General features: G+C 39.0%; 1 protein-coding gene across 1 annotated transcript in view; it reads left to right on the top strand.

Moving 5' to 3' along the window:
• Positions 1-14329, top strand: part of DYTN (dystrotelin) — a 59267-nt gene that overhangs the window by 41253 nt on the left and 3685 nt on the right. Inside the window, exons 10-13 of the mRNA XM_056111973.1 lie at positions 401-542; positions 7966-8036; positions 11340-11499; positions 13202-13706. Of these exons, the coding sequence (XP_055967948.1) occupies positions 401-542; positions 7966-8036; positions 11340-11499; positions 13202-13706 (878 nt within the window). The remainder of the gene's footprint in view (positions 1-400; positions 543-7965; positions 8037-11339; positions 11500-13201; positions 13707-14329) is intronic.

Here is a 14329-nt window from a genome sequence, read left to right as displayed (position 1 = left end):
GTGGTGGGAAATGGGCACTGGTGGAGGAATGGGTATTTGATCATTGTATAATTGAAACCCAAGCACAAAAATTTTTAGGTCTGCAACTGTACCTCATGGCGTCTCACTAATAAAAATTAAAAAAAAAAATACTGAGGCCGGAGTTATAGCACAGCGAGTAGGGCATTTGCCTTGCACGTGGCCGACCTGGGTTCAATCCCTGGCATCCCATATGGTCCCCCGAGCACCGCCAGGAATAATTCCTGAGTGCAGAGCCAGGAATAACCCCTGAGCATCGCTGGGTGTGACCCAAAAAGCAAAAAACAGGAAAAAAAAAAAAGAAAAAAAACTTTCCCTGATCTTGTATCTGATCATCAAAAGTTATTACTTTGCAAACCTTTAATAAAATTCTATTTTATAGCAGGCTCTTCACTCGGTGCACTAACCCTGAAGTACCAATATATGTAAGTTCACCTGGACCAGCAGCCACGAAGGCCTCCAAAAACGTACCTGAAATGACACCTCAGGTTCAACAAACCAATCATAGCAGCCCACATCGTCAGGTGAGTTCAAAATGGCAATGAATTACTGTTTACTAAAATTAACCCAGACCACTCTATAATGGTGCAGTGAGATTTGACAAGGTTCTTTAATTGTGTGTGTGTGTGCGGGGGGTATTTTTAAGATATTATTTTTATTATTAATCCGATCTAGGTATTTTTTAATCCAGTAGAGAATTATATAAAATAATCTTATCTCCAATAGTAAACTCCTAAAACTGTAGGAAAACTGGGAAAATCAACAAATAAATCAAATTATGTGTCTACACTTCCCTCCATGCAAACATTTTTAGTGTAGTCCAGATCATATCACAGAATTTTATTATATAGGTCTATATCAATTTACATTTGTACAATACAAAATTTTAAGATCTAATATAGTAGATAAATGTAAAGGTAAAGGCCCTCCCGTTGATCATCGATTTGCTCGAGCGGGCCCAGTAACGTCTCCCTTGGAGACTTTGTTGTTACTGTGTTTGGCATATTGAATACGTCACAATATAGTAGAAACTTTCAAATATATAATTCAGTTTTTCTAACTATAGTTGATATACTGTACACTCCTTGGACATATTTATTTATAACTAGACTTTTATATTTTGACACCCCCTCACTCATTTTATGCACTCTTAGCCCCTGTCTCTGGCAGCTATTAATCTGGTTTTTTTTTTTTTGTATCAGTGAGTTGAAGGGTTTCCTACACCCTAGAAATAGTATGCTTTATTTGTCTTTCTTTGTTTAACTTATTTCACTTGACATAAAGCCCCCTAGCTTTATCTGCATTATTGAAAATAACAAAATTTCTCTCACTTATGGCTGAAAAATAATGCATTTTATGTATGTGTATGAGTGGTGCATGCATATGCATTTTGAATGTGATGTGTTCATCCACAAATAAACACTTTGTTTTTTCCATGTCAAAGCTATTGTGAACAATGCTACAGTGTCTGTCGGGGTGCATGTATATCATGTTGAGTTAGTGTTTTAATTTCCTCCAGACAAATACTTACAAGTGGCATTACTGTATCATATGTAGCTCTGTTTTTGAATTTTTTAATTGAGAAAATTTCTGATTTTAATAGTAGCACTGTAGCACTGTCCTCCGGTTGTTCATCGATTTGCTCCAGTGGGCCCAGTAATGTCTCCATTGTGAGACTTGTTACTGTGTTTGGCATATCAAATACATCATGGGTAGCTTGCCAGGCTTTGCCGTGGGGATGAGATACTCTCGGTAGCTTGCCAGGCTCTCCGGGAAGGGTGGAAGAATACACTTTCAACAACAGCCCCTAGAATCTCCTTTTTCCCATATACTTGGCTAAACTTAATCGTGTCTTTTTTAACAGTAGGCATTCTAATAGCTGTGAGGTGATATCAATCATAGTTTTGCATTCGATTTGCATTTTTCTGACGTCAGTGATATTGGATGTCTTTTTTATACCAGTTGACTTCTGTATAAATATTCAGATATTTTTAAAGATATATTTCTTAATTGGATTATTTGGAAGCTTTGTATTTTGTTATAGAAAATGACTTTTTTCCACAATGATCCCTCGATTCTTTATACTAGTTCAAACTTTTGTCTTTTTCCTCTATGATGCCCTAGGCATCTAGAGTCTGCTAGGTCACAGTAGCCCTTCAAGACAGGGAAAACAGAAGCCAATGTCTCAGCAGCCCCCAGAAAAATCAGATCACTGGGAATCTCATTTTTTTCTCCAGTCAGAAACTGAAATATTCTTGTCTTGTCTAGTCAAGGTGTCTGGTGGGAAGTGGGAGAGAAAAGCACCCCAGGCTTATTCTCCATTATCTTGCTGACATCATCCCTGTTTTTAAGTGTTGCCTATTATTTAACAATTATTCTTCCAGAATTTCTTTAAAATCATTTGTGAGATACTAAATAAACCCTATGAGTATTTTGCATCATTTTGCATTAACGTTAATGTGGTATATTTGCCTTTTTTGTGATAGTTAGGTCTCTACTTTTTCCCAAGACTTTTGCTATCTCTCAGAAGGCACTCTGTGTATTTTACATTTGCTGGGTCATTTTAAATAAAGATTTCTTTCACTCTTCTTTTTTATTAATAATTGATACTAACATATAGGAAATTTATGAATTTTTGAAATAGCTATTATGTAAGAAATTATTATTAAATATGATTAGCATTAAATTAGGTAGCTATTATTTCTGGGCTCCCTTAATTTCAAATATTGTTTTATACTGAATCATTGGATTCTAGAGAAACAAGCAGTCCAAAAAAGAAAATATATTTTTGTCTCTTTCTAATTTTTAAGCTGCTCATTTCTGTTTCATGTTTTTATTCCTGAGAGTTCCAGATATTTCAGAACAATATTGAATAATGCAAGAAATAATGGGAAAGTTATTTTTATTTTAAATGGGATTAGATTTAATGGGGGAAATTTGCCTAATATTTCTCCATTAAATATGACGATAGTAGTTATTGGCTTGAGATTCTAATGTGGAAGAAGTCATTTTCTTTTGCTAGTTTTTTCAGTTTTGGAAGGTGTACAATCATGATTTATTTATTTTAAATTCCTTTTTAGTGACAATTAAAATTATCTCATTTTTTGCTTATTAGAGTAATTACATTGATAGAATCCCTGATAATTGATTTTCCTTCTGGCTTTACTGGAACATAAAAGTATGCTTGTTTGTAGTGGATTATTCTTTAAATATACTTCAAATTTGATTTGCTTATTTCCTCTGTCTCTTTCCTCTTTCTCTATTTCTCTCTGTCTGTATCTCTATCTCCCACCTCCCACTACCTCTGACACCTCCCTTCCCCATCCTTCTCTTTTGGTCAGTTTTGAGCATTTGAGTTTCATGGTTGCATTAAGCATTATTCATTTTCCATCTTTTCTTGTGGTCAAAACACTATATTGAAAGTATGAACTGTCTCTTTAGCAATTGCCAATTTTTTTTTTGGTGATCAGTTGCAATTTATTCCATTGTCCCCATGCACCTATTCCAATCTCACTAAGCCCCTCATTCCCATCTCTTCCTGTCTCACACACACTCACCCCAGTACTTGGCGGTAGCAAGGTCAGGTAGAATAAACAATGTATGAAAAGCCTTTCCTGATTTCTTGCAGCCAAGAGATCTGGCTCAAGGATGAAGTAACATCTAGGGGTCTTCCTCCTCTCCTTAGTCCAATAACCATTTAAACATACATCTTAATTAATAATATTAGTCATTTTGTATGGACACAGTAAGAGATATATTGAGCTTGTAGGGTGGCTCTCCTGGGGACATTTTTTTGTTTTTGTTTTTGTTTTGTTTTTTTTTTCCCTTTATTTATTTATTTTTTTAAAGTTGTAGATTTACAATTTTTTGTGCTTTGGTTTCAATTATACAATGATCAGATACCCATCCCTCCACCAGTGCCCATTTTCCACCACCATGGATAATATCCCTCCCACCCACATCCCCCCATCCCCCCTGTCTCTGTGGCAGGGCAATCCCCTGTGTTCTCTCTCTCCTTTTGGGTGTTGTGGTCTGCAAAAGAGGCATTGAGTGGCAAACATGTTCAGTCTATAGTCTACTTTCGACATGCATCTCCCCTCCTGGGAGGATCCTCCAAACATCCTTTATTTGGTGCTCCCTTCTCTATCTGAACTGCCCTTTCCTCTAGGATACCTGGCTGGCCTCTAAGTTATGGAGTAATCCTCCTGGTGCTGATCTCAGCTATTCTTGGGTTTTAATCTCATACTTTGTTACTTTATATCCTCTCCTGGGGACATTTTGCTATAGATCCCAGACTACAGTGCTCAGGTCAGATTAATCTTTCCTAATCCTAGCAGGGTCCTAATCCAGCTGTTACTTTTTGAATCATGACAGAATTTGTCCATGACCATGCTCTTAACGTATAGTTAAATATCTGGTCTTGTCCATTTCAATGCCAAGGTAGCTTACAACTTGCGCTGTGTCCATCCAGTTCCTCATCTGGACCCTGCTTTTCGGATGCTAGGACGTAAGGACAACTGAGGTTTAAGTTGAAAGAACAGATGTCCAGGAGTGAGTATTATTTGGAGACAATTAACTTCCAAGTTACAGAAGCATAGCATTCATTGTTTTCCCCTGTCTATTAAAAAAAACTCTGAATTAACTATTCAAAGGACTCAAAAAGAAGAGAAAAGCAATATTTACAAATATTTACAAATCAGAGTTTGATTAGGAGATAAAGGTGATTGGTTGTCAAAGCAGAGCACAAAAAGTTTACAGATAGGGGACTGGAGCAATAGCACAGCGGGTAGGGTGTTTGCCTTGCACACGGCCAACCCGGGTCCAATTCCCAGCATTCCATATGGTCCCCTGAACACCGCCAGGGGTGATTCCTGAGCACAGAGCCGGGAGTAACCCCTGTTCATTGCCGGGTGTGACCCAAAAAGAAAAAAAAAGTTTACAGATAAACACAGAGGAATGGGAGTGCCTCGGGAGCACTGTGAATGGGTGCAACCCAATAAACCTAAGCTCCCTGTGGCAAGGCAAAAAGGACAAACCAGTGTTATCCTATAGTGCTTGCCTTACATGTGGCTAAGGCTCTACATTCTGCAGATAGTTAATCATGTTTCAGTCGTTTATTTCTTCTCCTATGGTGTATAGACTTTCCCTCTTGGAGGCCTTCCCTCAATCACTCTAATCATTATTTTCTGATCCTAAAGATGTATTTTGCAGATTGGAGAAACTCTCTCAAAGCCTCCTTGAACAAAGGGAGGATGCGCTTATACTACCCAAGCCCATATGCTGCTTGTGACCACTCAGGAGACTGAGCACATGTGATACTTGAGCACATGTATCACTTACATCTCCCCTCTTGAGATGTGTACTTTTGTACTTTCATATCTAATGTTGTGATGTGTGTAGGGGCTCTCTCCACCTTTGGAGAAGTCTGCATTCCCTCCTTGAGTATGTTACTCTCTCTCTCTCTCTCTCTTTCTCTTTCTCTCTCTCTCCCTCCCTCCCTCCTTCCCTCCCTCCCTCCTTCTCTCCCTCCTTCCCCTTCCTAAAATCCTCCAAATCACATCTGTTTTACTTCACTGCTCTTGTCTACTCCTGAAATTCTATTCTGCAAGACAAGACAAGAACCCAGAAAGGATAAGGCCTAGGACTGACTTTCCTTTCCTGCAAAGAGCAATTCTTCACCCTAGCCTGAATCCTCCCTGAGTTAGGGCTCAGGTTCATGCTCCACAAGGACTCATCTGGCTCTATCAGTCCTTGCCTTTCCAGATGGCCTCGGGTGGCTGAGGCAGATCAGAAGAAAATGACCATCTCTCTCCTCTCTCTCACATAAGCCACCTATGGGGGCACCTTCTTCACTGTAAATAGCCTGAGAGACACAAGTACTGAAGGGAATGCTCCCCCCCCAAATTAAATCATAATAAATAATAAAACTATAAAATATACTTATTCAAAGCTCTGCTAGGCTTCTGAAGGGGGGTTGAGTATTTGTTGTTATTTGGGGAAGGACCCCCCAGGAGTGCTGAAGACCCCAGATAATTCTAGTGAGAGCTCAGAAATGTTGCCTGGGGCCCTGAGGTGCCAGGGATCTGACGGTGCTTGTGGTAGGGAGGCGTCCAGAAATGCTCTGGGGACAATGTGGGATTAGTGACTGAACCAGACATATTAACCCTATTTACTATCTCTCTCAGGTGTGAGTTTTTGTTTGTTTGTTTGTTTTTTGTTTTTGTTTTTGCTTTTTGGGTTACACCTGGCGATGCACAGGGGTTACTCCTGGCTCTGCACTCAGGAGTTACTCCTGGCAGTGCTCAGGGGACCATATGAGATGCTGGGAATCGAAACCGGGTCGGCCGTGTGCAAGGCAAACACCCTACCTGTTGTGCTATCTCTCCAACCCAAGTTTGAGTTTTTTTAATGAAGAGACAAACAGGTACAGGCTATGTTCATGGGTACATTATCAAGCAGATAATATGGCTTTCAGTTTTTAGCTCAGATTCTTGATAGATATTATTATAGCTCCTATATTTACCATTTACACATATGCTTCTTTCATTGAACATGGAGCCCCTATATGTCAAGAAAGATGCTATAAGAATCTCCAAGTCTCAAGAACACGCAATCATTATTCATTTTTTAATGTATGGAATGAAGACTAGAATATAAAGCTGTTTTCTCAACATGGCCAACCCGAGTTTGATTCCTCTGCCTCTCTCGGAAAGCCCGGCAAGCTACCGAGAGTATCTCGCCCGCACGGCAGAGCCTGGCAAGCTCCCCATGACGTACTCGATATGCCAAACACAGTAACAACAAAGTCTCCAATGGAGACGTTACTGAGCAAATCGATGATCAACGAGAGCGCCTTTACCTTTTACCTTTGTCCTTCCATCTCCTCCTTACTCTCTATTCTTTAAAAAAGAAAAAAAAATGTTGTCAGACCATCATAATAGCTGCTGGGGACCAGTCCCAGGTGAATGGTCTAAAGCAGGGCGTGCTGTGAGGATTAAGAGGTGGGGCAGGGGGGTGAAGCTGAGGGGGGCAGGGGGGTGAAGGGGGCCAGAGGTTAACAGCCTTCAAGTACAGTATTTATTGCTTAGAATCAGGAATCAAAAAAAGAGAACAGTTTCTGCTCAAAAGCCTAGGTAACTTACTTAGACTTTTACATATCTATGGGTCTTAATTTATGCTAATCATATTCATTGTAAAGGGTTTTTCACTACAGGAAGTTCTTCCAAGAGAGGGCATAGAGATAGAACAGATACAGGACCCCCTCCAGGGGGCAATATTTCACCTCCTACAGCAGAGTTCTGGATAGAAAGTTTCCATAAACTGCCTTTCCTATCCTTCTCCCTTATCTATCTAGTTCCCAACAAGCAGCCACAGAGAGTGATGCAGTACAACCTCCCCTCCAGAGAGGCAGGCCCCGGGACCCTGAGTTAGGCTTACATCTTAAAGAAATTTATTTTGCTAAAGAATATTTTGGAAACAGGAACTTGAGGCTACATGTGGACCCACAAAATTGTATGTGGTATAAAATAAATTCAATATCGATCACTGGTGGAAATAAACTGTAGCACTGTAGCACTGTCCTCCGGTTGTTCATTGATTTGCTGGAGCAGGAACCAATAACGTCTCCACTGTGAGACTTGTTGTTACTGCTTCTGGCATATCGAATACATCACGGGTAGCTTGCCAGGCTTTGCTGTGCAGGTGGGATACTCTAGTTAGCTTGCTGGGCTCTCCTAGAGGGACAGAGAAATCAAACCTGAATCTCCCACGTGCAAGGCAAACACCCTACCCGCTGTGTTATCGCTCCAGCCCGGAAATAAACTAGTATTTAAAAAAAAATTTTTAAAACATCATAACTATTTTATTTTTATGATGAACTCTTAGGAATGTAAGCGAGAGTCAAACCAAAAGCTGACACCTCATTCTCCCAATTTCTTTCTGCTTTAGACCATAGTCAGCCTCAAGAATGAGCTGTGGAGGAATCGCGAATACATACATGCTCTCCAGAAGGAGCGAAGGTAGGTGCCCACTACGTGGGCAGGCACAGACTCTGACAGTTGACAAACCAGTGGCATTACTCATTGCTTTTATTTGGTATTTTCCTCTTTTTAATCTAGAAAATAGCACAGCGGTAGGGCGTGTGCCTTGCGTGCAACCAGCCTGGCCGAGCCAGGTTCGATTCCTCCGCCCCTCTCCGAGAGCCTGGCAAGCTACCGAGAGTATTCGATATGCCAAACACAGTAACTAGAAGTCTCACAATGGAGATATTACTGGGCCCGCTCGAGCAAATCGATGAACAACGGGAGGACAGTTTGACAGTGTTAATCTAGAAAATAATCTTTAAGCACAGAAGTTCAATAATTCAAAATGAGAAAAGGGAGCTTTATTTTTATTTGAGTAAGCTTTCCCTAACTCATCTAGCCAATTTTAGTTTTTTTTTTTATTAGTGAAACACCATGAGGTACAGTTATAGACTTATAAATTTTTGTGCTTGGGTTTCAGTTATACAATGATCAAGTACCCATCCCTCCACCAGTGCCCATCCTCCACCACCATGGGTCCCAGCATCCCTCCCACTCCCTATCCCTCCCCCCCCCACCCCGTCCCACCCTGCCTCTGTGACAGGGCATTCCCCCTTGTTCTCTCTCTCTTCTTTTGGGTACTGTGTTTTGCAAGAGAGGCACTGAGTGGCAATCATGTTTGGTCTATAGTCTACTTTCAGCATGCTTCTCCCACCCTGGGAGGATCCTCACAACACCCTTTATTTGGTGCTCTCTTCTTATGCAGTGCTGGGAATCAAATCCAGCTCTGCTTCATGCATACAAAGTGAGAGCCCAACCATCTGTACAATCTCTCCAGCCCCACCTAAAACTATCTTAAACTAAATTAGTCCCCTTTATAAGAATTCATGCCCACTATGCACCTCCTTGTGTACTGCTACAAAATACTTATCAACACAAACACCAGTGTTTATCAACACAAACACAACTAAAATGTGGAGCTGATTAATGAGGAAATCTTGGTAAATGTATCCTTTTTGCACCATCCTCTACTTTCTTTTATGAATGTAGCAAGGCCCTTCCAGTGGTATTTGAAAACTCAGGGACCTCTTCCTGTAATTCTTGGTCTGGTTGAATCAACCTGTTGCGTCAGTGGTAGGACCAAGCATTCCGGTGCTGCTTGAGCTATCTCCCTTGGTCCCACACCATTATTTTTACCAGAGATTTGGCTAAATTGTAAGGGGATGCTTCTCATTTGTAGGTGGCATGCTGCACAAAGGGCATACAAAAATAATAAGATGAATGACAGTTTTTTCTTACTGCTATTTGATAGGTTTGAACAATGTTACAATAAATAAAGACCAAGGTTGAAGTTATTTAATGTAAGTTCTGCAATTGTAGGTCCAGTTTCAAAAGAAAATAGTAAAATAGGTTAGGACATAAAGCTTAAAACTGCTACCACTGTGTTTATTGATTATTTAAAAATCAATGTGATCTCAAACTATATTCATAGAAAGAGCAGCCTTCAATCATTACAATCTTTAGTTTTCTATTTATTACACTACATGGTGCTAGGTACTAATCATGGGAAGTAATATTGCATTGCTGTGTGCTGAATTAATTTGCCTTAATCTCTGTATCCTATTTGAAGGTTTGTGCCATGGGAAATTCAAGGTGCTTAACTTCAGAAAACTTGACATTATATTTATATATATTATTACATAACATAATAATTATATATTTAATATTAACATATATGGTTATATATCATATTTTAATTATTTTATATAATCTATTACATATTATATATAAATTATATATATTACAGATATATATTTTTATATGTTTCAAATCACTTAGGAATAATAATTTCTCAATAATCTGAATTTTGTTAACTTTCTTAACAGTTTTCCAGGAAAATATTGGACTCCCAGTTGATTAAAATATTGGCACCATGTAAATTGTTTTTACCAGAAATATTCCATGAGAATTTCTCTTTTAAAAAAGAGGAAAATAAGTCATTTATTTAAAAAGTGACTGCTTTCCTAATAAAACTTTGCCTGCTTTCACCTGGTCTCAGGAAGGATGGAAATACATACCTTCTAATTGTTCAAGTATGGAAAAAGGATGGAGATGATGGATGAATGAAAAGGAGAAAGTGAACTCCCCAGTGACTACCACAAACACACTTTGGTGCACAGAATACTGTGTAGAACAGTCCTTTGAGAATGTTGTCTTGATATTTTTCATCCCAAATAATTTGTTGACTTTTTTCTGAGATCTCTTCTTAAGGATGTTCTTTAAACTTCAGTTAAAATTAAAAAAAAATATTGCAGAACCAGACTACTATTTCACCTGAATATCACATTGGAAGTTTGAGGACTAGCTTTCAGAGACACCTACTTTGGATTATAGTACAAATAAATGCAATCCCTCTCTGTGATGTAAATTCAAAGATTCTAACATTAAGCTTGTCACATTTTCTAATAGAGAGCTGAATTATACAAATTCTACAAATATGACAATGGCACTGATCAAACAATTAGAGTGTACCTGAGTCACCCAACTTGAACTTATTCTCCATAAGGAGGCAAACCCTTGGTGTTGTTAAGCAAAGGGGACCACTCAGTTCATTTTTAAACCAACAAACTACTAGATCCAGGAGAATATTCATGAATCACAACCTTGTTACTTCTTTTGTCAGTTGTTGGGAGTTCTGTCTGAATGATAAAGGATTTATGATGAATCATATCTAGAAAAAATTATTAATGTAGTTAATATTCGAAGTTAAAGAGGTGGCAAGTTGCAGAAATTTCCACCAAATGCCAACCCAAAAACCAGCAGTATGCTATAAGAAACCCAGTTAAGCTCATTCTCCAAAGACTGGTCCCCAAACAATGGCAAGAGCTCAATTTTATAACCTTTCTGATAGGGATGGGGCATTTGGAGACAGCTGGCAGGAAAGGGCAGAGTAGAAATTCTCAAGCACTTTATTTTGGGGGTAAGAGGCCTATTTCTCTTATTCTCAGAGAAAATGGGGGCCTTTTCCCTCATCAGGTATGCTGTTAAGAGGAGTACTTATATGTGATCTTTCCAAAACACCAGTAAAGTCATTGAAATTCTTACTCATATTTTTTATTCATGAGACACAAACAGCATCTGTGGTTGGTGGATAAAAGTATAAATCAGAGTTAAATCATTATCATGAAGGTACAGGCTTCTCCAGCATTTTTTCTGAGCACCAAAAATCATCTGCCTAGAGCTTTCATTACTGAGGAGGCTCTTATCACTTCAGTTCACTCTAACCTGTCATCTTTGCAGACTCCTTAAAAAACAGCTAAACCGATGCAAAAACAAGATGCAAATAATAAGTGCCTTCCAGGAAGAAACAAGCTACAGACTTGAAACAAAGATTCTTGAACTCAAGACCAACCAGGAGACTCTGTGGACCAAACTACAGAAAATGGGACAGGATCTACAGGTATAAAATATGGGAGGCTGGTCATCTGAACCATCTAACCAAGACTGATTCCTGTAAAGGGAGTTTGATCTGAACTCCCTGACCAGAGAAGGGCTGAATCCTGAAATTTAGCACACCTCACTTTGACAGTAGAGAATTTTAAACTTTTGGTCTCAGCATACTTTTTACACCCCCCCTTTTTTTGAGAATGCCAAAGAATTTTTGTGAATTGTATCTAATACTATTTACCATGTCACTGTCACTGTCCTCCCGTTATTCATCAGTTTGCTCAAGTGGGCCCAATAACATTGTGAGACTTGTTACTGTGTTTGGCATATCGAATACGTCACGGGTAGCTTGCCAGGCTTTGCTGTGCAGGCGAGATAGTCTCGGTAGCTTGCTGAGCTCTCTGAGAGGGGCAGAGGAATCTAACTCAGGTTGGCTGTGTTGGCCAAGTGCAAGGTAAACACCCTACCCACTGTGCTATTGCTCCAGCCCTATTTACCCAGCACTATTACCATAATAAAAATTAATTTAAGAAGTACTTATAAAAGTAGTTAGTAACTAATAACAAGTAATAAAACCATTCTATATGAAACATCACCAGAGAGGTTTAAATAATACGGCAAACTTAATTTGAATGTTAGAGATTTGAAAAACAGAAGGCATACACTTTGGTCTTAGCCCAAATTGTGTCTACATCGGGATCTTTGTATGCAGGGGAAGGAGGTGAATGGGGAAAAAATGTAAAGGGAAGAAGAGTAAAATAGCAGAATCTAAGATCAATTATAAATTATGTTTCTCATTATTCATGAAATTTTAATCAAATTCGCCCTGGTTACTATGGAGAGTAGAAGAAAAAATATCTGTATGCAATTTTCAAAAATGCTGTATTTTACTAGAAACTGGTTCTTGTAGATCAAATAAATTGATTTTGCTTTTTTGGCCCACACTAATAGTGCCCAAGGGACACTCCTTACAGGTATCTTGAGGTTCAGGTACAAAATGAAGTCAATTCAGTCTAAATATTCCCTTCAACATAATATTTTAAATATCTCTCTGTATACATTGATGCATGCATCTGTACATATTTTTATCTAAAAAGTTACACTAGCACTATTTTAGTTTTTGCAACTATCTGTTCTATTCAAGATATATTTTCATAGCTGCTGCTTTCCATTTTTATTGAGGGACTGTGATTTACAATACCATTAATAATAGCTTCAATCATACATCATTCCAACAGCACACCTACCACCAGAGCATCCACTTCTCTCCACCAATGTCTCAAGGGCCCCTCTTATTCCCTATTGCCTATCCAGGGTAAACTCAGTTCTGTAGACCAACCCTAGCTCTGCTGCCTTTGGTCACTTGTTGTTCCCTTGTTTCCTTTATATCCCACATATGAGAGACCATTCTGAATCTGTCCTTTACCTCCTATATGATGTCATTCAACATGATACCTTCTAGCTCCATCCACATAGTGGCAAATTGCATGATTTCATCTTATAGTTGCATTGTATATATGTACCACAGTTTCTTCAAATTCCTTGTGAAGGTTAAAATCCGAGCTGTTCCAACATTTTCTAAGTTCACATTTATTAACAATATAAAACAAAATAGAGAAAATCTTATGTTAAACTGCCAGGTTTAAATTTTATGCATTTATTTTACATGTTTGATAAATATCAGTTTCTTCATAAATAAGGTCTTCTTTATTCAGGCAATGTTGCAGCCACTCTATTCTTCATCTTCCTGTCAAAGTACGGTTTCCAAGACCGATGATGGAAAAGGTGAAAGACTTTTGAGAAGAGATTCTTCCGAGATAAGAAATATTTCTGGGGGTGGTTCAGAAAAGAAATATCTTTCTTATCCTACCCTGATTAACAGAAGTCACCAAAGTCAAGCAAATGTAGATTATGCTCTACCAAATGCAAACTTCCCAGAGGCCACTTTGCAGTCGAGGTCAACACAAACCACCAAAGTACAAAACCAAGAAGAAAAGATGTGGAATGAAGCCATTAGTGTACTGCCAAGTTCCCATGAAGGACTATCACAGACCACCCATCAAATTACTCCTGCTGACATCAACAACAGTCCTGCTTTGACACCTGTGGGAAGAAAAGAAACAATTCACAATCAGGAGGGAAAGGATGAATTGGAGGAAGAAGAACTTAATCAACTGTTATCAAAACTTACGGATGCCTTCACTTTAGACATGCCATCAGGTAAGTTTTTTTACAATTAATAGAGATAATAATGTCCAGGAATTTAAACTTTTTAAAAGAATTTTTTTCTTCTTTTTTGGTTTTTGGGCCACACTCAGTGAAGCTCAGGGAGTACTTCTGGCTTTGTGCTTAGGGGTCACTCCTGGTAGAGCTCAGAGGACCATATGTTGTGCCAGGAATCAAACCCAGATTGGCTGCACACAAAGCAAACACCTTATCCACTGTACTATCACTCACCCCAGGAATTCAGCCTTTGAAAGAAAACACTGATTTTATAACTTTGGTTCAACAACTGGGATTGTCTAGTCACAGTCAGAGTTGTGAATCTTTTGAAGCATTTCTGAACATGATTTATAGTTTTCCAGATTCATAGAGTAAATGTAAATATTTAGCCCTGCACTGTCCTCCCATTGTTCATTGATTTGCTCCAGTGGGCCCAGTAATGTCTCCATTGTGAGACTTGTTGTTACTGTGTTTAGCATATGGAATACGTCATGGGTAGCTTGCCAGGCTTTGCCGGGCGGGTGAAATACTCTCGGTAGCTTGCTGGGCTCTCTGAGAGGGGCTGAGGAATAGAACCCAGGTCGACTGGGCCGGCCATGTGCAAGTCAAACACCCTACCA

This window comes from Sorex fumeus, unplaced genomic scaffold, assembly GCF_029834395.1.
Source record: "Sorex fumeus unplaced genomic scaffold, SorFum_2.1 ptg000014l, whole genome shotgun sequence".
NCBI classification, from domain to species: Eukaryota; Metazoa; Chordata; class Mammalia; order Eulipotyphla; family Soricidae; genus Sorex; species Sorex fumeus.
Note: the sequence above shows the minus strand (reverse complement) of the source record. Positions and strands in the feature narration are given on the sequence as shown.